At 35.0% G+C, this 23,160-nt stretch overlaps 1 protein-coding gene across 1 annotated transcript in view; it reads left to right on the top strand.

The window, feature by feature from the left end:
* The first annotated feature begins 2,301 nt into the window (after positions 1-2,301).
* The window catches only part of Pka-C3 (Protein kinase, cAMP-dependent, catalytic subunit 3), a 39,529-nt gene continuing 18,670 nt past the window's right edge, over positions 2,302-23,160 (top strand). The window contains exon 1 of the mRNA XM_076136012.1: positions 2,302-2,821. Coding sequence (XP_075992127.1) covers positions 2,644-2,821 — 178 coding nt within the window. The 5' untranslated portion in view covers positions 2,302-2,643. The remainder of the gene's footprint in view (positions 2,822-23,160) is intronic.

Here is a 23,160-nt window from a genome sequence, read left to right as displayed (position 1 = left end):
ACACGTTCTCGCATAAAGTTAAATACCCTGTACTCGTACTTCGTATTATTTTCGAATTTTTAATTAGAATTTTTTCTGGGTATTAGATCTTTGTCCAATTAAAATTCAGTACTTAGCAGTGCATACAATTCGATGAAAAACTATGTTCGTGTACTGAGACGGGCAGTGATTTAAGCATTTTTATTTTGGTAAATAAATATCGGAATGCAGTCTATATTTTTGGGTTATTTACGGGAAAACATGAAATTCGATTTATCTATTTTATAGTAGAGGACTGTTGGCCAATTTATTGATATATGTTTGCACTGGTAATTATTAAGAACCTAATTAATAATCGAGTGAATATGACGATGATTAATTCGATCGATGCTAATTAACGAACGAAGTAAAAGTGGATTGGAGAACAGAAATTTCCGCCGAGGATCTAGTTAGAACTATTTTTATGGATATTAGTACAACTGCTCACGAGGTCTCGGGGTCAATTCCCGATTCGGGCTTAGTTATCTGGCTATTATTACGTGCCCGTTATAGACTCGCCCCCCATTATTTGGGACTAACATTGTAAATGGGCCAACGCGGGTGTGTTTTATACATCTCTGCTACATCTTCGGGTATAAAAGCGCGGTGATATGATATGAAAATCGTACTTTAGTGTACTTGAAATGTTTTATTTCCTTGTCTCGTATGTCCTCCTTAAGGGTCAAATGTATTCGTAGTGCCATTGCATTCTTATCGGCCTTTTTCTTACAGCAACGTTGTCAATCTAATCTGATCTTTACGTAGATGGGTGTTGTTTGTCCAAGATATTGATAAAATAGGCATATCTGTGTATTACTCAGAGATGAGAATGTATAGAGTGACACATCAATCGCAATGATTTCAATTAAAAAATATTTGTATACTAGCTGACCCGCGCAACTTCGCTTGCGTCACTTAAGCGAGAATGGGTCATAATTTTTCCCGTTTTTCGAACATTTTTTACCTGGTACTCTGCTCCTATTGGTTGTAGAGTGATGATATATAGCCTATAGCCTTCCTCGATAAATGGACTATCTAACACTGAAAGAATTTTTCAAATCGGACCAGTAGTTCCTGAGATTAGCGCGTACAAACAAACAAACGAACTCTTCAGCTTTATAATATTAGTGTAAATTTATTCCAAGTTTCACGGTTTATAAATAAGTGTCGGAAAACCTATCCAATAGACAAAGTGACGGCAAATAATGTATGAAAACAGCAGCTGTCAAAGTTCTGCCTGATAAGACAACCAATAATTTTCAGAAGTGCTGTATGTGAAACCGGATTTTTTTTCACGGATATTTTATAGACGTCACAAGGTTCTCTTAGATTGCGGTAGATAAAATACTTCGGAAAAAGCAATCAAACTATGCAAGAATCTCACCGATTTTGATAGATTTTTAACTAGAAAAATGTATTAAATTAGTCGACTTTAAATAACAGGCAGATTACGGGAATATTTGTATAGCGGAAAAAAACAAACTCATTACTAATGCAACGATCTCTTGGAGTAGCGACACCGTGACCACCTTAGTTAATATGACCATTGCAAAACATAGGTACACCGCTACCTTATGAAAACCATCTCTTTTTAAGTCCTTGGTTACTCAGGACGAGTTTAATAAACAATAATAGAAATTAAGCAAGCATAATTAGGCAACCATAGGGTGTCAGCAAGTGTATGAAAAAAAAAATGACCTAACAGATCTATATTATCTATAAACTGTGAAACTGGTCTTTAGTGTTACAGATTACCTACACCTCTTTTATTTATTTTGATTACTAGGTAAAGATAATACCTATAATATTTACGACGGCTGAAATTTATTTTAAAAATCACATTAATGTTTTAACGTATTGTTTTTATTTATTGGGATACAGTCCGTAGCATTGCGTTCTTTGAACATTTCACTTAATTACAAATAAATTTATAGGAAGACGCGTTCGCGTTGTCTGAATCTCGCATTCAGCAAGGACAAAACCTCTGCTCGTGCACGTTCTGCATATTATGTAGAGTGCCAGGATTGTAACAAAGCGCCTTTACAATTGGTTATTTACAAAGAAATAAAGAGAAATGTGAAGTTATTTACGGTGTCGTAGATGAAAGGAATATACTTAGACAATATCATGTTATTTATATTCAAGGATTCTTATTATTTGTGGGCATGATGCTGCTCAATAATTTAAAATGCCACTGGACACAAAAAGCGTCGTCGATTTTGTCAGCAATATTGCAGAAACAAGAGTTTGTCAGCGTTTATTTTATCGCGGTCGTCTCGAGTCGCGTCTCGCTCTGTGCGGTGGCGTGAGCGAAGCGGCCAGGCGAGCGGGCCCGCCAGTGAGACACAAGCCGCTGCGTGTACGGAACGCCTCCACGACCGTCCACAGTATCGCGCGAATCTTCACGATAACACAAATTAAATTAAATATTCTTTCACATACTACTATTCACACATTCAATAATAACCGCTTTATTCCGTGAAATTGATAGTATAAATACACATTTAAAAACAATTTTACAAAGTTTGCGGTGTTTACTTTCTTCGGAAAACCAAAATATGAACTGAGTAGCACTTAGTTTAGGTTTTGATCGTGGTATTTAATTGTGACTTTTGACTTATTAAAATGATGATGGCCAGTGCAAAAATGGTGAGAGACTGCAGCTCAGAGCTGAGCTCGGACGTGCGGTCCTTGTCAGTGGCGTCGTCCACGGAGGAGCAGGACTCTACCACCACCGAGTCAGAGTATACCGAGGAGGAGAAAGAGTACGAACTTGAAGACCTTCAGATATTGAAAACTATTGGTAAGTTGCAAAATTTAAATATAAATGCCTTTTTATAATCTTTATTAATTAATCAATTATAGTATAATAATTACTACACAAAAGCAAATAATCTATATACCCAACTCTTACTAAAGATACGTTACTCGTTACCGACACGATAATTTAAACATGATATAAAATTGGCCAGGTCTCAGATTTTTTGAAGAGCAAATACTCTTGCGACTACCAATGACTCCAGAACACTGGAACATGTCTATTAATAGAAGAGTCTCACATTTTGCTAATTTTACAAGATAGTCACAGATATAGTAAAACTGATATGAATCATTGGCTCTGCTGCCCACATGATAGATTAATATGACGATGTCGTTATAGTGGATATCTATTTTTTATTTTTCAATTCTATGTATGTCTAGGTGCTTACTGATTAATATTCAAGTAACGTGTTAAAGGTAATTTGTTATTGTCATTCGTTTGAACATTTCCCGTGTTGTAAGATAAATCATTAATCTTCAGTTAATTTATTTATCGACGATACTTCGTCTGACATTGGTGTCGATAATTTCTAATGAATTGTAGAGAAATGCGGAAATACGGTGATGAGAATGTTTTCATAATATGTCGTCAGATCAGTGTTTATTAGAAAAGTTGTGGAAAGTATTTCATAAATCAATAACTTGGTTTATTTCATACTTATCCTCGTTATTATAGAAATTGACTCATGTTGCGGGTTAGTTTGATGTTATAATAAAATAATAACTTGCGAAGCTATAATAAAATGGTCTGTGATTCATAATGTAACAAACTTGGTAATATGAAATAAATTAAGCACGCCTACAGTACATCGCGCCTTTAGCGCCTTAAAAAATTAATATATCAGGCCTTTTTTCATCAGTAGTCTCATAGTTTCTATTTTAGCCGACAAACAAAAAGAAACCAACTTAATTTATTACAGAGTTCCGTGGTTTGTAATTCATACTAATTATAAGATTTTTTAAGAATAAAACTAGTTTATACAACAAAAGAATTCACCAACACAATGAAGTTACACCCGAATAAGCTACAGGTATAAAAAAATATAAACATCCGTATAGTACCGCACCTACCACACGCTTACAAAACAAGCATTAAGTAACTAGATGTGATTAAGTTGCATTGTTTTCATTTAATAAATAATTTCTATACTTGATTGTAAACAAAACGACAGTTGCATACGTTTAAATGATGAAGAAACTAAACTTAAATCAGCACGTAAAGGCTATTGAAAATTATATAATAGTTTCTATAACATGCGTAACGTAAACACATTAATATTCCGTTCCGTAGTTATGTTTCTATTTTATCAGACAGTTGCAAATTTGTTTTATTTTACGGGAACAATGGTGGAATTATTTATTAAATTGTCAGTGAAGAGAACACTTGCAGACTTCATGATTAATCAAACGCTCTTTTATTGTCTGTCCGTGTAGTTGTATTTCAAAAGATGTCATAAGACTATTTTCTTACCCACTATAAAAATGTTCGTCGTAATTTATAGTTGACGATATGGGATAGAACAGGTTTTTTACAAGTTTCTTTTACCAGCCTCAAGAGAATATCGAAAGCTCTTTTGGTTTCTGCCAGCCCGTGATGGATCTTGTGGAAATTGTGCATATTAAAAGTACAAGCTACCTATTGCTATATTAATGAGAGATAGTTTGACGGAAATTTATGAAGCTCTACATCATGAACAGTCGAGAAATATGGGCGCCAAAGTGTTCATATTTTTAGTTACGTAGAGCTCGTTTTTTACAAGGGCTATATCGCGTTGTATAGAGTTATCGCTGATCGAGTTATGATGCGCCAAAATAAATAGATCAAGGACGAAATGACAGAGTAATTATTGATGCGATTTATCGTATCAATAATTATGTGTATAGAGCGCATGCAGGTGATTTTATCGCGACCTAATTCTAGGTGTGCAGAATATGGGGCAAGGTCGCGGGCCTCGCTGCGACCCGGTAGGATAATGGCCCGGTTATGATAGCTAGGTACTTTATATTTTCTTTGTTTGTAGCTCTATCATGTGAACAAATTGAACCATTACTAAATTAGCAACCACACGGTATGCCTGTACTACTAGGAATGTTAGTCTACCGCATAATTCTAATTACTATAATTTGCCCTGAGGTTCCTACTGGTATTAATTGCAAATAGCAAAATTTAAGGTGCTTGTTAATATTTATCGAGCTCTAGAAGGGAAGTTAAGTAATAATTACAGTTTAGCAAATAACATGATACCGCAATGTTACACTTCAGCTTGAAGTTAAATGTTCTAATAGCTTGATATGAATTATACCTAATATTATAAACTACTGCCTACTCGATGACCCCGTTCCATAATAAGTATTATAAATGATAAAGATTTGCATCGGAATATGTACTTTTCGCTCTTGTGCTTTTAAATAAAATGATATAACATATGTAACAAATATACAACAAATATCGATAGCGAAAGTAGGAGAAGTCAACATGCATTTAACATGGACATAACAACCTGTATCAGTATTCTGCATGTATATGCGTTCAGATTTCTGTTACACATAGCGCTACACATTCAACAAGCGCTTAGCAAATATCTCTGCACGTATGTGTACGATACTTGTAGGCATACGAGAGAAAAGATAATAGAAAAACCCAGTTTCTTTACTGGTTACTCAGTAAGTTTCATTGGTCTCCAAATATGGATTCAGAAAACATTGTCGCATAAAACATTTTTACAATAGAGGATGTACTAAGTTGTTATAACTAGACACTTCGTAGTTAGGTACGGGCAGGATTCCAAACCGTCCAAGCGGTATCAGTATGAGGTGTGAATAACATGTTCAGACTAAAGATCGCGGTGCATTATTTTGAGTGAGCGAACTCAAAATATAGTTTTCTACTCAAGGATTTCAGTATTTCGTTACAGTTTCTCATGTTCCATGCTGTGGGATGTGTGTATTGTGTGTACAGTAGGTGATTGTGGCGGGGAAACAGAGCACAAAAGTCAGGCACTTACGCAGACGACGCAGATCTAGTTTGTGCATTATCCTCGCGGTGCCATTCGGTGCTCCAGTTACTGCGCTAACGACTCCATCACGAGTTGTCCGCCGCACCGCACCGCAACTGTCGGCTTACCTACATTGTATCACTAAAATAATACCTCTTAACAGCTCTAAATCGCTTTTGACCTGAATGGCAATAAATGCGTTATATACGTCTTCTTCGTTGTCTCAAGGCAGCATTTAGGTAACATTATGAACAGACGGAAACCCAACTAACGTTTCAAACAATATTTGTGAGACGAGCATAGCGGATGTAGTCGATGTGTACGTGGGATTGCAAGGCGTGTAGTAAGTATTAGTTGCAAATGAACTGTTGCGAGACGACTTGTAATTGTAAACGAATAGCTGAGACAAGAGAATCCATATCTGCTTATGTTTACGCACGCGAACAATTGTGTTTGACACGCGTGATTACCAACAGATATGTAGGTTAGTGTGTCGCGTGCCGAACTGCAAATATCAACATAATAAATTATTATTTAATTAACGTATCTACTTTATGTCACATGGTTATTATTTTATAAATCGGACGTCACGACTCCCATACATCTGGTACAATAGAACATAAAATATAACAGGACGTAATAAATTATTCTCCAAGATGAGGTCGATAAATGAATTCGTTTATCAAAATGAACGTAATGTAGCTGAAGAAATAGAAACCCAAGGTGAATTATATCGCTAAATATACTGTAGGTCATAAATCAAGTACCTACATAATAATATGGGCGTGAAATCAGCAAAATGAGTCGTTCCCATAGTTCACTCGTGCACAATTGAAAGCTGGTAGGTACTTGCGCTCTGAGTAAAATTAAGAAAAGAAAGCTTAAGAACAATGTGTGTTGCCGGGAGGCGATACACACGGGTGGAGTTCAGCGTCCAGACGTAGTGAGCGCAGTAGGCGGACACGGCGCCGCTAGCAGCCTCACTGTCCCTACTGATTGATAGCCAACACCACCAGACCGTGGCGAGACATCAACTTTACGAGCTTTTGTCTTATAACAGTTATTGTCGTCGCATAACATTGTCTTTGATATAAACTTTTTTTGCAACAACTATACAGATCTTCTTGTAAGAATTAAAACCTTTTTCTATTTAATAACTTCACTCGATAGGTTTAGAAAATGGTGGTTAAAGTTAATCCGATTAAAATTATTTCAAATGTGTGTCAAAAAACTAATTAAATATCGGCAGAGCGCCGATTTAAAGAATATTAACACGCATAATTTCGCAACTATTAAATTGCTCAATTGATGTTTTTATAAGTTAAGCTTAAGCGTGTCGTTAATTTCTGAAACCACATGTTAATTCCTCGTAGATATCTGCCTATCATCGGGCGGTTGTTTCTACATTCATTTGTTTATTAACTTACGATGGTGAATCTCTGGAAAAAAAACTTTCTAAGATATCAGGCTACGTGAAAATGCAGACACGTTTGTTAAATTAACATTTCTTTAGTTTTAAACCTCTCTGAATAATGCATAGTATTGCATAGGTACACTCGCTACTCGGCCCTGCCGTCATGAAAGTAGCGTGGTATGGTAGAGTAGATTACGGTAGAGTAGCACATGGATGCAGCGCCCTTGACCGCTTTATATTCTGTTGTTATAAATCTGACCTTATTATTCATAATTTATTTGATCACAGGGATGCGGGCGAGGACACTCTGTATATGCCCTTGGGGGCTCTCATTTAACAGCATTATAAAGTAACCAATATTTAAAATACTACCTGCTTTAAGACATAGACAAGGCGAAAATAAATGTCAGTATCGGTTCATTTACTCTTCGTATTGTAAATTATTTCTAAAAATATGCGTTTGATCAGCGCATGTTTTTTGCACCATCAATAGTGGGTATTAAAGCACGAGATTTAAACAAGCAAAAATATTTGTTAGTATTACGAGTGAATCGGTTCGACGTTTATGTGCAGTTAATTTCTACTTCTTTGCCAACATTGTTCTCGTTTTACCTTTAAGAGCGCGCGAGGTGTATAAATAGCTTAACTACTGAGTAGTGAGTACACAAGCCGTGTTACCCAATAGTGTTATTTGTACAATACGTGTCGGAAATATTCGTGCGTAAGATTCGCATGTACTTTCTCCAAGAAGACTCCACGAGTCAGTGGCGCAGCCGTGACATTGCGTGCTTATCGCTTGAACGATAGCTGCCCAGCTAATACGAGCCGGCGAATAACTAATAGCTACAATGGCTATTCGGAATTACAAACAATGCCTATGTGCAACAATCTGTTTGATAACCGCCTCTCTATTTTTTATTTTACTTTTGATATTCCGATTCTACTTTTCCTTTTGTCTAGATAAAATTCGCAGGTTGTCCGCTTATCTTGACTTTCATGAAGCATTCATACTTACGTAAGGAACATCACAATGTTCTTGTTTTAACACCGGGAGATCAAGAGTTGAGATAAGTACAATATTCTTCAAATATATTAATCTACGCGCATCAGATATGAGTATTGCTAAAGCCTACTTTGGACTAAAATGAGGTATAAACGAACGCCTAACGTAACATTAAATTCGATCGGAGACAGGTTTGTTTATGCAACATCGCGTAATCAAACACGGTTTTCGGCACACCGGAGAACCCGCACCGAGATACGAAAAAAGTGAAATGTTCCGTAGAGTCAACAAACTCGAAAGTGGAGAAGCGCAAGCGATTTAAGGCGAAGTGACTATTTGTTGGCGGAAACTTGATTGTCGACGGATTTCACAAGTGCCTATTCCCGTATCTCACAATGCGACTGGCGTGCTTCGCTGATTTTGGCTGGTTACACACGTAACAATAAACACTGAATATTTAACAGTTAACTACGTGGATTGCGTGCCGGCTACTGGCACTAATTAATAACGTGTAACTTGACACAACCACAACAACAGGTCAAACATTACTTAAACGTCATAAATATACATTAGCCACATTTGTTATCCTGAATTTTTACTGTGATGACCCAGATTTAATGAACCAAATAGTCTGAAAATATCATTTAGATACAAATACAGTCATATACACAAAACTTGATTACTGTTGTCTTCGAGTAATTAATAGATAACCTAAAAATCTATTTCTAATAAATAAATACAACCGATAACTAATGTAATGTAGAGTGCAGATTTTCCTTTTTCCGGTGAATGCGACCTAGTTGCGGCGCGCGGCTCCACTTTGTAACTCCCACGCTTCTGGGAAGCGCCCATTTACTGTTTTGACAATTTAATAAAACGTCAAATACGACGTGAGAATTGAAGTGTGTATTTCTAGCTCATTAAAGTTTTATTTACTCTGATCTACAGACGTTTCTTACTTGAGTACTTTCGTTTTGAAGATTAATTCGTCTGACGCGATAATTATCTAGTTTTAACCTATTATTATGTTACTGATGTACTCAGCTATGAGCTATTGTTTTCCGACGCGGCGTATATCCGCACTACTTGTTCCATGCCAAGGATAGGTTACTTTTATAGTCGCAGCTGTGCGTTACTGAAGTTCGATGATGTTACTGACAGTAGTACGTATGACTGTGTCGCCGCACCACTTTACAGGGTATATTTCCACCATAAACTCTTAAACGATATTATTTACACAGACTTTATGTGGACGTGTAGTTGGTCAAGCGAATGATATTATGCTCTTACGTTTTAAAGTCTATTGGCGGAAATTGTTATGTGTTTTGAAACCTAAATGGCAGATATTACGCAGACTTTATAGCCAATAAAATGAGCACTTAAAATATTTCGAAGCGAACAACGTTTTCTCTTACTTAAACTATTTATTTACCCTTCCCGTTGTTATTATGTTTTACGAATATTATATTATCTCTTTGATGTAAGATGGACGTCATAAAACAATGTTATAAAATATTAATAATATTATTTATAGGCATCACGCGTTTCATCAAATTCATCACAGTAATGTAGAGTAGTGTTTTTCTTGGAACATTTATGGTATGAACGGATTTGAGTTACGGCATTTCATATCGGCCGTTTCGTACGTCACTGGCCAATATTAAATATTGAATGGAGCATCCAAGCTGTGGTATTATTATTCATGTATCGAGAACTCACTGATTACCTGACCTACTGATTTTTGGCTATTAACTATTAGGTTCTTAGTTAACAAAAAAGGAGAGTAGTTTTGGTACTAGAGGTGGTAATATTGTTACTGCTCGTACTAAATTTATTATAATTTACAAATCCTCCGGTACAGTTCATTCTGTTCGTTTATTTATTCATTCAATTCTGTGTTGAAAAAATCTCCGTTGCCATAAATATGAAAACAAGCCATATTTAGACTTTAACTGTAGTTCAAAATGGAAATCGACATATTGTTTTCGACTGACCTTTCGTCTTACACATTAACATATACATCAGAATATATATTTATTATCTTTGCAAACATAGCCAGACGGAACTTTCTTCAGCGTGGACGAGGCGGGCGTCGGCTGACGTATTCGACTTGAAAGGTTTACCGACGAGAGAGTAACTCATCGTGCGTCAATGCTCCGCTCAAATCACATGTGCGATTTACCAGATAACTTTTACGATATCTAGATTATAGTTTCAATAGCTGAAACCGTATATTTAACTTTGTTATGAAAGATTATTGTATAAGGTTGCTGCCAAAACGTGCCGTCCGTTCGGAAGTAAAAGAATAACATATCTACAATGTTTGGAGGTTTTACATGATCGTCTGACGTCATGTGTATCATGTGAAGCACTTAACATTGTGATTGTTATACTGCGTCGTTATTATTCATGTTACGAGTGATTAACTCATGTTCAAAGCAAATATAGGGACACCGGACGCGCGATGTTTACATCATAAACGCGGAATTTTAATCTAAACGAAATTTATAGACACAGTTTCGTCATTTTGCGACTAATATCTTTGTCAATCAGAATAATTGATTTTAGAAAATAATTCCTTAACGGATTTTTTAAATATCGGTTTTCCTAAGATATAAACTTTCACGTGTACGCCATAAAAGCGTTTTCGGTTGGATATGCGCGGCCCACGGAGAACTATGACGCGTTTCTTAACAGGCTTAATTATTGCACGTGCCTTGCCTAAGTTAGTGTAAAAGGTTAGCTTACTAGGTTTCTTCTGCGTCCACGCTCCGTCGAACGTAGAACTTTACGTGTCGATTTTCCATTTTTCATCTTCGTTTCAAATGTAACTTCATTTATTGAACCATGACCGCCAAAACAGTAGCGAAAAGCGTAAAATAAAATCGAATAAGAAAACAAAGTGGATCCTGAAAAATAAAACATATTTATTTGGTAAAAAATATAGGATAATTTTATGGCGGCAAGGGTATTCTTGAATAAATCAAAGGATATTGCTTTTATCGTGTTCGGCATCTAGTCTCTGAAAGTATCCCTAATCAGATTTGTTTTGCCGTGATTTTTATCTGTGTCCTCGATGTATTTTTGCGTTGTTTTTGTTCCTAATCGATAAACAAGAAAAACAAAAGCTATTATTGAACGAGTACGAAGTAAATTCTTTTTAAAAACTATTGCGTTCTAGCCAGTGTTCTTATTTCGATAAGTCTTCTTATTATGCGAAACGAAAATACTAAAGAAAATACGTTTAGAAGATAAAGAGTAGTGTTGTTGATTACCTATTACGTGAACTACGATCAAAGACCGTTGAACCGACTGAACTTGCTCTCCATGAATATAAAACACCTTTTATATCCACTCCTATTAAATATTCATTGCTTACCTGCAAGAAATTAACATACCGATTGACGCTTCGATTAAAAACCTTATTTTCTTCTTCACTACGGCTTATATCAACGAGGGAATAATAGAGCTTTTAAACAACGCTAAATCAACTGTATCTCTGTTATAAAATGTCAAATATATGGAAAACAATTAGACACAGTTGTTTCTCATATTGTACGACAGCATATCTAAAAATGTTTTCGCAAAATTAAACAAAAAATAGGCACTGAAGTCCCCAAGATGTTTCATTGCCAACATCATTTCAAACAACGATAAATTTTACGTAGTCTTGTATGTTATTAAAAAAATACATTTCTTTACTCACACTTAGTATTCTAATTATATGCGGAAGTTAGATTGTTTATCTGCTTATTTATCTATGAAAAATTGAAATTTGGCAGACTGGCTACTTGTAGAGGGATATTTGATATTTTTCGGTGGTATATCACGCTAGCAAGGAATGAGTGAAACATAGTTACGCGTATGTGTAGTGATTAATACTTGTCGTGATACAGAGGTGCACGCGATCGAGGGAACACGACTGAAATTCACGTTAAAACCTTTACCTTCGTCACGAACTGCCTTTGTTTCCGCATAAAAATAAAATTGTATACATTTTATCATAGATTAATAGAATTTAGTAGAGCGTTCATTATATCCGAGTGTTTTTGTTAGAACGAGCATAAAGGCGAACTGCACACAATCGGATACAGTGTGGCTTGCGATCAAAGCAAGGACGAGGTAGCACGCAGATATATGATCAAGTAGGAAATAAATATGTAGATTTTATAACTAGCCTGATTTTGTAAAATATTTCAATATTTGAGACGACTTATAAGCAAGATAAAAACCTGGTCACCTATTCAAATGACTTCTTAGTATCTCAGTATTATTTGAGGTAGGTTTACTCAGTACTTTAACTATTGCACGGCATAGTTATACATTTAGTATGAAAACTTTATTAATTAAAATGAAAATTGTAACATTATCTGAACAGTTAGCGTGTCACACTTAGCATTTCGCCTTCACTTGTATAGTAAGGTTCCGGTTTCTGTAGCAATCACAATGGTTTGGTAATACTAAACTGTGCTACAATTGTTTTATTCAAGGGCCTGTAACGGTGAAATAGTAGGAAAACACGGGAATTAAATAACGTTGACAGATTGTGTTTGAATAACATTACTTGTTAAAACAACAGCTAACTATAGTGCAACAAAAGAACTGCGTTCAAATAATGAGATTTTCTCTCGATAATTCCATGATTTTTAGTTTCGATTGTAAAAAAATCGTGAATTGTGAATTAAAACGTAGTAACATTGGATCTCACTTGACTCTACACATGTAGTTGAGTAACATAATGGAGATGGAACATAGGTAACATAAATCATTTATTTTTAATTACTAGCACTCAATCGCAGCGTAAATAATAGTACTTATATCAAGCTTGATATTGTTCCGTAATGCGTTTTATTGCGGGGGCAACATTGTACATTTAAAGAATGCCCGAAGGCGCCGCGCAAACTAGTTTACAAAACGATTCTCGCTCTTATGTCTTCGAACGTAATTGCCTCGTGAATGCATTTGTTTAATAAACTCGAGGATAGTATTACAGCTTAGCAACCCGAGAGTTATTTTGTTGTAAAACAATACGAGAGCCAGACGGTTCTATTGTTTTGTTGCTAATTTACTGCTCAACTCCAATACTCGTGCATAAATATACCTCTTAGTAATAAGGTATTGATTGTTATGGAATCTTAGATTCAATAAAGTTACTCCTAAAATTGTTTTCCTAGATTCGTTTCATAAAATTGTAGAGTCAATTGGCATTCGAATTGACCTATTTCAATGTTTTTTTAAACCACTGAATTCATTAAACCACAGAACTTTCTACATGACGATTCTTAATTTATTTGATTTCATTAAACATTCTTGACGTTGATTGAGATGTATTAATGACGTTATATGGCGAACTTCCTCAATACAAAGTCCACAAGTTTAATTTGCGATTCCGATGTGAAGCTTATTTTCTATCGAAAATAATTAAAAACAGTGATAATGAGTATTGAAGACTGTTAAATAAAGTTTGCTAATGTGTGACAAAGCTATTTGGCTCCTATAATTGTCTGAGCATTCGCGGCTTTCAGAATTTAGTGATCGGAACGTACTGACGTTCAACTACGCTGGTGGTTTAGTTTAACCTTCGTTTGTGAAATGTTTCCATTCTCAGCCTCCCGTAGAGTACCTAAATGGTTCCAGTGATTGTCAGATAGGTACTTTACCAGTCTAGATTCCAAGTTATTTTAATTTGCCTTTCAGATATGCCAATAATTACACACTGCAGACTTATCGAAGCCAATAAACTTACGTAATAAATACTTACACCTACACTTTTAAAATAAACTTGCTGACTTTAAAACTTGTAAAATGTTAGCGTCACATAAACATTTTTTTCGGGACACGTACATACGTACGCGCTCATGTTTGGTGTAAGTCGTCAGTCGTCATGAGTCTGAGTGAGAGACGCTCAGTTTCCGCCGTATCATCGAGACAGAGTCGTATTTACACGTCTATTCTGCGTAACAAGACGTGCGTGCCATAAACAAACTCTCTGCATATCACCCACTAAAGTTTAGTGCGTTCATTCATAAATTAATGTAATGGAACCGGTGACACTTTGGATTTGGTCCAAAAATCACAACTTTGACTTTCATCCTTGACACGAGGTAGACGGTTACATATAGTGTCGGTTATAGTTTAGTAACGCGGCCGCAGTTTATTATAGGACGGTGTATTCTAATAAAACAGCACTCATAACGAGCTGACTGTGACTAATGACGAGGCGGTTTCTCAGAACGCGCAATATGGTCGGTGTTGGCCACTTAACGAGCCAAATAAATGTTTTCAACACTGCACCCAATTTTTTTGTTACTTTCCCGAATTTTACTTTTATATCATTATGTTATATTTAAACATTTCTTCTTATACTCAAGCGTTGTTCCCAATTTGTGTCAAAAACCGCTTTATAGCCTGTGTTAAATATATTGTAACGCGGAATCGAGAACATTTGTGTCAAAGTTTTTGATGGTGTGAAGATTGATTTGCAAAAATAAATCGCCTTAAACGATGCCAAGAATTGAAAACTGATGCGATCGAATTTTCCCTAGATCCTGTTTCTAGGGTAACAAGTTGTTTGTAAACCATTAGCGAATAAAATGCGGTCTTAGTGAGTCAATATAAACACACAAACTTATGACCGACAGTTCTTTTGATGTAGAGTGTGTAGTTTGGCCGTTGACTCAGTATAATAAAAGTGGTACCACTTTGTCTCACTCTGTCTCCTATTTATTTATTACACAAACTACTCGATATTTTAATCTAACAGTATTATTTGACCTAAATAATTTTAAAATATTTTACCATCATTAGGTTTGTATAAGGCTCAGAGCGCGCACATGGCTTCAGGGCTGTAATGCGTTAGTCTTTATGTTCACAATAATCTCAATTAGTGACAGGTTGCAGACCCATCGAATGTATTTTCAGCAAACTTTTTTCGTAACAAACACAAGAAGACATAAGACACGGTTTCAGTCGTGTGTGTGAGTTTGCGGTCTAACTACAAACGACAGACGACGCTACACTTCCCGTAGTTGTCATACAAGGTATAATTACACGTACTTGCCATACGTTCATACGTTCAGTCTCCCGGTGACCCGTTCATATGTTTCAGGGCTGTTCCGCTTATTTAACGCCTCAGAGAAGTTTTGAGAAATTTGCGGTGATGCGAACAAGAACGGCTAAATTACAACTTAATGCGAATGAAAGTTAGTTGTCTGTTGTGGCTGCCAGTTTCATTATGGCTAATGCATGGAATAATCTAGAATGTAAAGTAAATTGTGTGTTGTCTTCTTGCAATAGAAGTTTGAATTTCCATTGTAGTAGTGAGTGTTTAAAGTATGCACCGTGATAAAAAATCTCTTCGTATTTTTTCAACAAAATTGTTCATAAAAAAAGAATATGAGCAATGTATTTAAATATGATGTAGGGTTAGAGTTTGGATTATTACGGCAAAAAGTGAGATAAGTAGTTGTTAATCTAATCCGTAGTAAGTCATTTAACCGACAATTAAGTGGAATATTGTTATAAACTACGTTTTTACGTTGATACGTCGTGTTGCCTTGGGTTGAAGGTCTCAGTGGGTTGCCCGTCAGGCGGCAGGCGACCGGCGGCGTCAGGACGTCACCCGGCGCGGTACCGCTTCGCTGCTAACGCGAAGATTAATGCTGATAAAAGTGTTTTTAGAAAATAAATAATAGAACGTATGTCAAGCCGGTGTAAATAGAGACAGCTGTGAGCTTACGTCACACTCTCTCAAAACACCTATCTACTCCTGTTCTTTAGTATGACGATTTATATAAAATTATAATTTGCTGAACAGAACCCGTAACCACGGATTTTAATATGTTTGCTATTTATAATATTATCAAAATATGAAGCAGATACTCTTAATTCCAAGTAATCATTATGATTAATATTAGTAGTTTATACATCGTGTGATGATATTTTACTTTCAAAAATACTTTTACTTGTCACAGGTTCATGATTAATTGAAGTGAATTACTTACTTTCATGGAACTGCTATGATCAGAACAAGTCTAAAAGTAGTTGCGTGATGCTATAAATAAAAAGAACTTTATGCGAATTAAAATTAAGAATGATTTCGTGTAAAGTTAAGTCCCACGGGTAACATAAAATCATTACGAATTAAAGAGATGGGGCCAAAAACCTAATAAACAATCTGACCAACTAACGGAGTGTTGAAGCGTTGTTTGAACTTCAAACGTCTTCTTTTACATAAGAAATGTACCAAGCGGTTGGCAGCGGACATAAGTTTCGAATCAATTTGTGGGGACATTTGCGTCAAAAGTGACTAAACGATTTCGACTATGACGGACTAGGAAAGTAGGAACAGAAATACAAGTAGATAAGTGCTAATTCTTTATCCCGACAGATGTCATCGCGCTACATTCGCTGACAGCGATAATTGCTTAAGTTTGGCGTGTCACTACAATTTCGTGCTTTTTATTTACCATTGAATCTAGTATAGAAATAGTAGTTAATTTAATTTTCGACTCGAAGATTGGTGACAAGAATAGAAACGATTACAAAATTACTTCCGCGAGAACTCGTTTGTAACTGGAAATTAATTTATTTGTGTTTATTTACAGCATTTCGTGTTGAGTGGTTATATTTAAGTTTGGCACAAAAAGTAAACATTTTCCTGTTTGTCTTTACTACCTTTCTGCAAATTGCTAACGTCAACCGAGCTTAAGAGTAGCAGTAATTGTATACATAAACTTTCCTTTGTTTATTGATTTTTAAATATTAAAGATACACCAGAATAAATAATTAGCAGTTTCTATAGAGATTTTTATAATAGGTTCTAGCCCTAGTACGTTTTATAATAAATATTTAACTTAATTTATTTCCTTTTAATCTCAAAATAGATTACAAATTAACTTTATTTCCAGTGTAATTACTTTGTGGTGAACGAATCGGAAATTAGAAAAAGCGAAAGTTATAATTATGATGAAGTGTTAGTTTATGAATATATTTGTCTGACAACTTGACAGGAGGGTATACAATAACACGATGTATGTATTATAATAATATATGTAGGTAACACATGCACTTCACCAAAATTGGGACAAGGCTTGAACCTAAATATACTTTATTATTATGGCTGTAAAATGAACCAAAATATTTTCAGTGATCCGGTCAATATTTACATATAATATTTTAATATTCAGGTTTACAACTACTGAATTGGGAAACTCCATTGAACATTTAATGAGTTGTAAATTTTTTATTGATTATAAAATATTAATATCGGTTACACGTTGCTTATATAAGATTGGTGGGAAGGTCGTTAACCTCTTAAGTAATTGGATAAATACATACACGTGTTCGGCTACCGTTGTTCTATAAGAAGCACTCGCAATAATTGAGCCTTTATGGACACTATATTTAGAATAAACAAAGACTTTAAATCGGCCTCAACCTTTGATTATTGAAGCGTAAATCTTTAATCTCCATTATTTGTAACTAACCAGTGTGAAGGTGTTAAGAACTAAACTATTTTGATTAAAAATAAAACATTGGAATGATAAGTTTGCAACATCAAATACGGGTAAAGATGTAAAGTGTTATGTCAATAGTATTTAGACACACGTCTTTACGATAGATGCGATATTAAAACATTGAATTTAAAACAAAAATGATTTATGATAAATGTGTAACTTTTATTCCACACTATGAGAAATTTTTGCACACGTTGTATAACGATTCAAATACCAATAATGTATGGGTATCTTTAATTGTATATAATATTGATACTCCTTACTAAATTAGTTCTTTTGTGTCAATAATTCAACACCTTGTACGTATATCTATGGTTTCTAGTAACGACCTTTGAATAGAATTCTATTATTAATAGTTTAACGATTTACGAATAGGACTGCGTGATATAATTGCGGTTCATTGTGCTGATCTAAGTACACGCTACTATTGTGCGGGTAAAATGCCAATAGACTAAGTATGGCAATGATATTGAAAGGTATCGCTCTATTGCACAAGCACGTAGCTTACGTACGACCAAGACGACTTTTTATATAACCTTATATTAATTAATTTAGATGTCAAGCGCAGTGGAAACCATTATAAATTTTCTCATTTGAATGTTAGAAAGTTAAAGGGTCAGGGGCAGGGTCGATGTGGATCTGATGTTTGTATAAATGAGCTAAGGTATTATACAATTAATATTAAGTTATTGAACATTTACGCATTCTTCTGCGACGGTTGCTATTAGAATGCGTGAAAGCGGAGAGACGTGCAAGAAATAGATGAGGCGCCAACATACTTGTACGTAACATTACGGAAATGCTCTTTCTTCCCGTCATCTACGGACGTATACGACACGTCTAAATTATTGCGTTTTCTATTTAGGATTTGTCGCGAGTGTCATTGCCAAAGTCGCGTCGTGTTTTCATCTGGACGCATTATTTATCAGCGGTTCGTAAGCACCTGTATCGTGTCAATCACTGATTGCGCAATATCTTAATACACGCTTCAATGCAAGCTTCGGAGGTGAATACGGTGCATCTACACCTACATGTTTACGAGTATTATGTAAAATGAATGTATCTTCATTGCATAAACTGTTGAACAGCCGGGCCCGTTGCTTTTTGCTAGGTTTATTCGACTGGACAATATTATACTTATTTATATTTTTGTTAAATAGTCTCAACAGTCCAATTAATTTCAGAAATATATCACTTCTAATTTTACCACCCCTGTACCGTAGCCAAGTTCCGATTTTTTGCAATGTTACGTAGACTAGTGAATTTATTTGACATTTTATGAAAGCAACGCCCATCAACATGAGATGAGATAAGATACAGTCGAGTCGTAGGCGTGGAAAGTTTCAATCATTTCACATAAATTTTCTATTTGGTATATAATTAGTGTCGTCGAAGATGATGACGTAAAGAGTCGTCAGACGTCGGCCGCGTGCGTTATGCTCGAGAGTGAAAGTGGTCGCGCGCGTACGGTTCAACTCTGATCGAATAAATTAGTGAATGCCCTTCACTGATATTTCTGATACACAGATCTAAAACGTCACCCGTAATGGATTTATATAAGATATCTATTATATAAGATAAAGGTCACTTGCAACTTACAGTGTCGAGGTTTTCTTTTGTCGCTGTTACTTGCACTACACAATTGAAATATGTATATAATCTAGCAGGTAGGTAGTGACGAATGTCCGTTAAATGTCAACACATTGTGTTAAGTGTTCAGTGATGTGTTCGCCTGGACTAATTGAATAAGTCAAAATGTTAATGAACTTTTGCATGTCATCAAGGCGATTTATTTTATCTCCACAATAGAACAGTTTTTCATCACTCTAATAAACGCCATCCATATCTCGTTTTTAGAAATAGGTAACTATATAATATTTTTAAAACTATTAGTCATAATTTTGACTTTGTTTATATCGTGTGAACAAATTTTCATCATAGAGCCTTGAGACAATAAAATTAAAAAGTGTTTTCATAGGGTAGTAAAGAGGTCGGGATGTTGTGATGAACCTATACCTACAGAGTTATTTTTTCGAATCCATTATCTGAATTTCATTCGTTCAATTTGATAGACGTCCAACTATTGTATGTAAAACGCTCGATTCAATCGATTTGTTTATGACGCGAATAAATACTTGTTATGCAATATTTTACCATAATTTTATACTTTACAAACATACTGAGCATCTACGGGCAGTATTTTGCTTTTGTTTACATGCCAAGCTTGGCTCTATGTAATATTATCTTATAATTTATATCGGAAGACGCCATGCTATTTACGTTAACATATAAATTATATTAAAATACAAACATTATTATTGAGAGAAAGCGTCGTTAAACCCGGTAGTTTTCCAAATTACCGCGTGCATCAGGTGAAACATGTTTTACACTGTCTCGTGTAAATAATAATAATATAGTGGCCATATAAAGATTTACTATTTATAGTTAGAATATTTGTTTAAGTTTTTCAAGTCTTCTATTATTTCTCTGTTTTTTTCAGTGAGCTTTTTGGTTTGTGTATAATCGGATTTTCCCCTTAAAATATTCCATTTTACCGACTAGTGTTGTTTACTACTATGTTCCTGTCGTAAGATTAATAAATCAACAAGGGAATAATAGTCGCCGCCGATAAAATCGCTTTAAATGGGTCCGCATTCTGAGTCTCAGAGGCCGTTGAATAACTGAATTCCTAATCTACTCAGTACAACGTTGATAAAATGAAATACCGTATTGTTTTAGGGGTTTCCGTAGAGATTATTGAAGGCAAATCAAATCCATGTTTCTGTAAGATTAGATTTCATACGAGACAAGTAATATATTTATAAGAGAAATATAAGATCTTATTTTGGTAACTGAATCATCCCTTTCTGAGAACACGCGACGGGCGTTAACCTCATCTATATGTAGATACAATTTAATATAATGAAATATGATTGTGTTTGTTCGTCATACTCTATGTGATGTGAGAAGGTAGTTATGATAAAAATAAAAGTGGACATTGATAACAGATGTACAGATAAACTAAAGTGATGAAATTTATGCATGGGATGTAATGAATCACTATTGCGATAGTATTGATAGAAATTCTTTTAGAAAATGTACATCCGTGTCGATAATCTAACAAAGTGCGAAGTCCACAACGACGGGTTAGTAGAGAGATTTCATAGTAAAATAACTTTTCTAACGTTACAAGCGCGCGTATCTCTGAATTAGTGTCGTCAGTAGCGTGTTTCCTTTCCGTCGACGATTATTTGATGGCCCCTGTTCCTATTTTCCGAGAGCCGACCAGAACCTTGCGCAACTGAACGCAGAAAATAAAGTGCGTAGAAGATGTTCCCGCTACGTCATCAACGCATTAACTAGTGTTACGCAAATTATAGCCCGTTTTTAGGATCATCGGCCTTCTAACCTAAATAGTAGGTTTCGGTAGCAATATTTTAGATCGATTTAATTGACTTCTTTATAATGATACTGTGTCGTTTCTTGAAACATTGGAATCCTATTTTTATATGGATCAAGTTTTGGTTACGTTCAAGTGTTTCTCGGAAGGAAGTAAGCGATTATAGCGTTCTGTTTCGTGTAACTGTCGAGTGGATCATAATTATATTAATTAGAAATTGGTAGTCTTATCGATATCGCATAATAATATTATCTTAACACATTAGTTAAATTGGTAGGTCCATCGATATCGCATAATAATATTAACTTAGAATATTATATCTAGAGTCTAAGTCTTTTTCTTCTGCATAATTTGTGTTCTTCGGCAGTATTAAAATTGAAAAAAATATTATTAACTCCTGTCTCGAGCTAATTTTGAATTCCAAAATGATTCCACTGCCTACCATTAAGACCAGATTAACCAGTATTGTTGAAAAAACAGTGATGGATGAAGCCTGTTATCTCGTGGGAACAAGCACTATACAGTAAACAACTATTTGTTAAAAAAATATATAAACAAGCATTATTAATTAATTTACAACCAAAGTAAATACGTGACTTTTGAAAAAATATATTAATTATCGTAATATCTAAACACTCGCTCCTACGTATAGTCAGAATGTCGAAAATTATGAAGGGATAAACGCTTTAACAGTTAATATTTAAAAATTATTTAAAATCACAAAACTGTACGTGATACGGTGTCGTAAATAGACGATGTGTCATAACATGAGAGCTGGTTCTAGTATACTATATTCAAGGCGAAGAAAAAAAATACTTTATTAGTTATGAGCTTCATTCGTTTTGATCTTACAAGAATAATTCTGTTGGGACAAATTTAAAATCTAGGTTTTTTTCACGGTAGTAATATATATTTTTGCAAAATGCTTCACATCAAAATGACATTGATGATTCTGAATCCCTCTATACGTGAGTACGCACTCGACTCGATCAAGATGCTCGCGGGCTTCCCTTGATAATGCTCTTAATTCAGCGATATGCTTGTGCGCCACCTTTTCTCCATAAAAATTATTATGTACTAGCTGCCCCGCGCAACTTCGCTTGCGTCCAATAACATTTTTTACTGGTACTCTGCTCCTTTTGGTTGTAGCGTGATGATATATAGCCTATGTCCTTTCTCGGGTATCAAAATATCTCCATACGAAATTTCATGCAAATTGGTTCAGTAGTTTAGGCGTGATTGAGTAGCAGACAGACAGACAGAGTTACTTTCGCATTTATAATATTAGTATGGATGGATATTTTAGGTGCTTATCATTACATAATAACAAGTATACCGATAAAATTATCAGTATACTTGTTCACACGAAAAATAAGAAAAGTACTAAAAGCAACTTGCATGTATCGAACTCACGACTTCAAAAGAGATGGTTTTAACTATTTCTAGCCGTTATTATCAATATTTTACGAGCACAGTTCAACAGCCTATTGTTCTGCAGGTTATTCGTGACATTGATATTGAATTCAATCGCATGTCAACCTCCATTGCATGAATATGTAAAAGCGATGTGTTATTATAATATTGTAGTAGCATAAAGTAGGTCTTTACGCAAGACTTGTATCAAATATGTAATCAGAACACAACCACTATGTACTTGTTTGCTATTCTTTATGTTAATACAGGAATGGTTTGCGGATAAGTACGAGTCAATAAACTATTAATGCACAATTTATTTGCTAAATAGATAAACTAGCCATTTGTATATTTATAGAACGAATAAGACCGATAATAAATACAATGTACCATTTACAACCGCATATAAAATAATTTGTTTTGTTCTAAACAATACCGCAAAAGTATCTAGTTGTTGGTCAAAGTTTTTACCACAATAATGTACATTCAAAAATACATTTTGTAAAACAATGAAAATACATTAGGTAGTTTATTTTATACAAGAGAGACTGAAGCCATACTTTTTATAGGGAATTAGT

Source organism: Anticarsia gemmatalis, chromosome 3 (genome assembly GCF_050436995.1).
Source record: "Anticarsia gemmatalis isolate Benzon Research Colony breed Stoneville strain chromosome 3, ilAntGemm2 primary, whole genome shotgun sequence".
Classification (NCBI taxonomy): domain Eukaryota; kingdom Metazoa; phylum Arthropoda; class Insecta; order Lepidoptera; family Erebidae; genus Anticarsia; species Anticarsia gemmatalis.
This window is presented reverse-complemented; position numbering and strand designations above follow the sequence as displayed.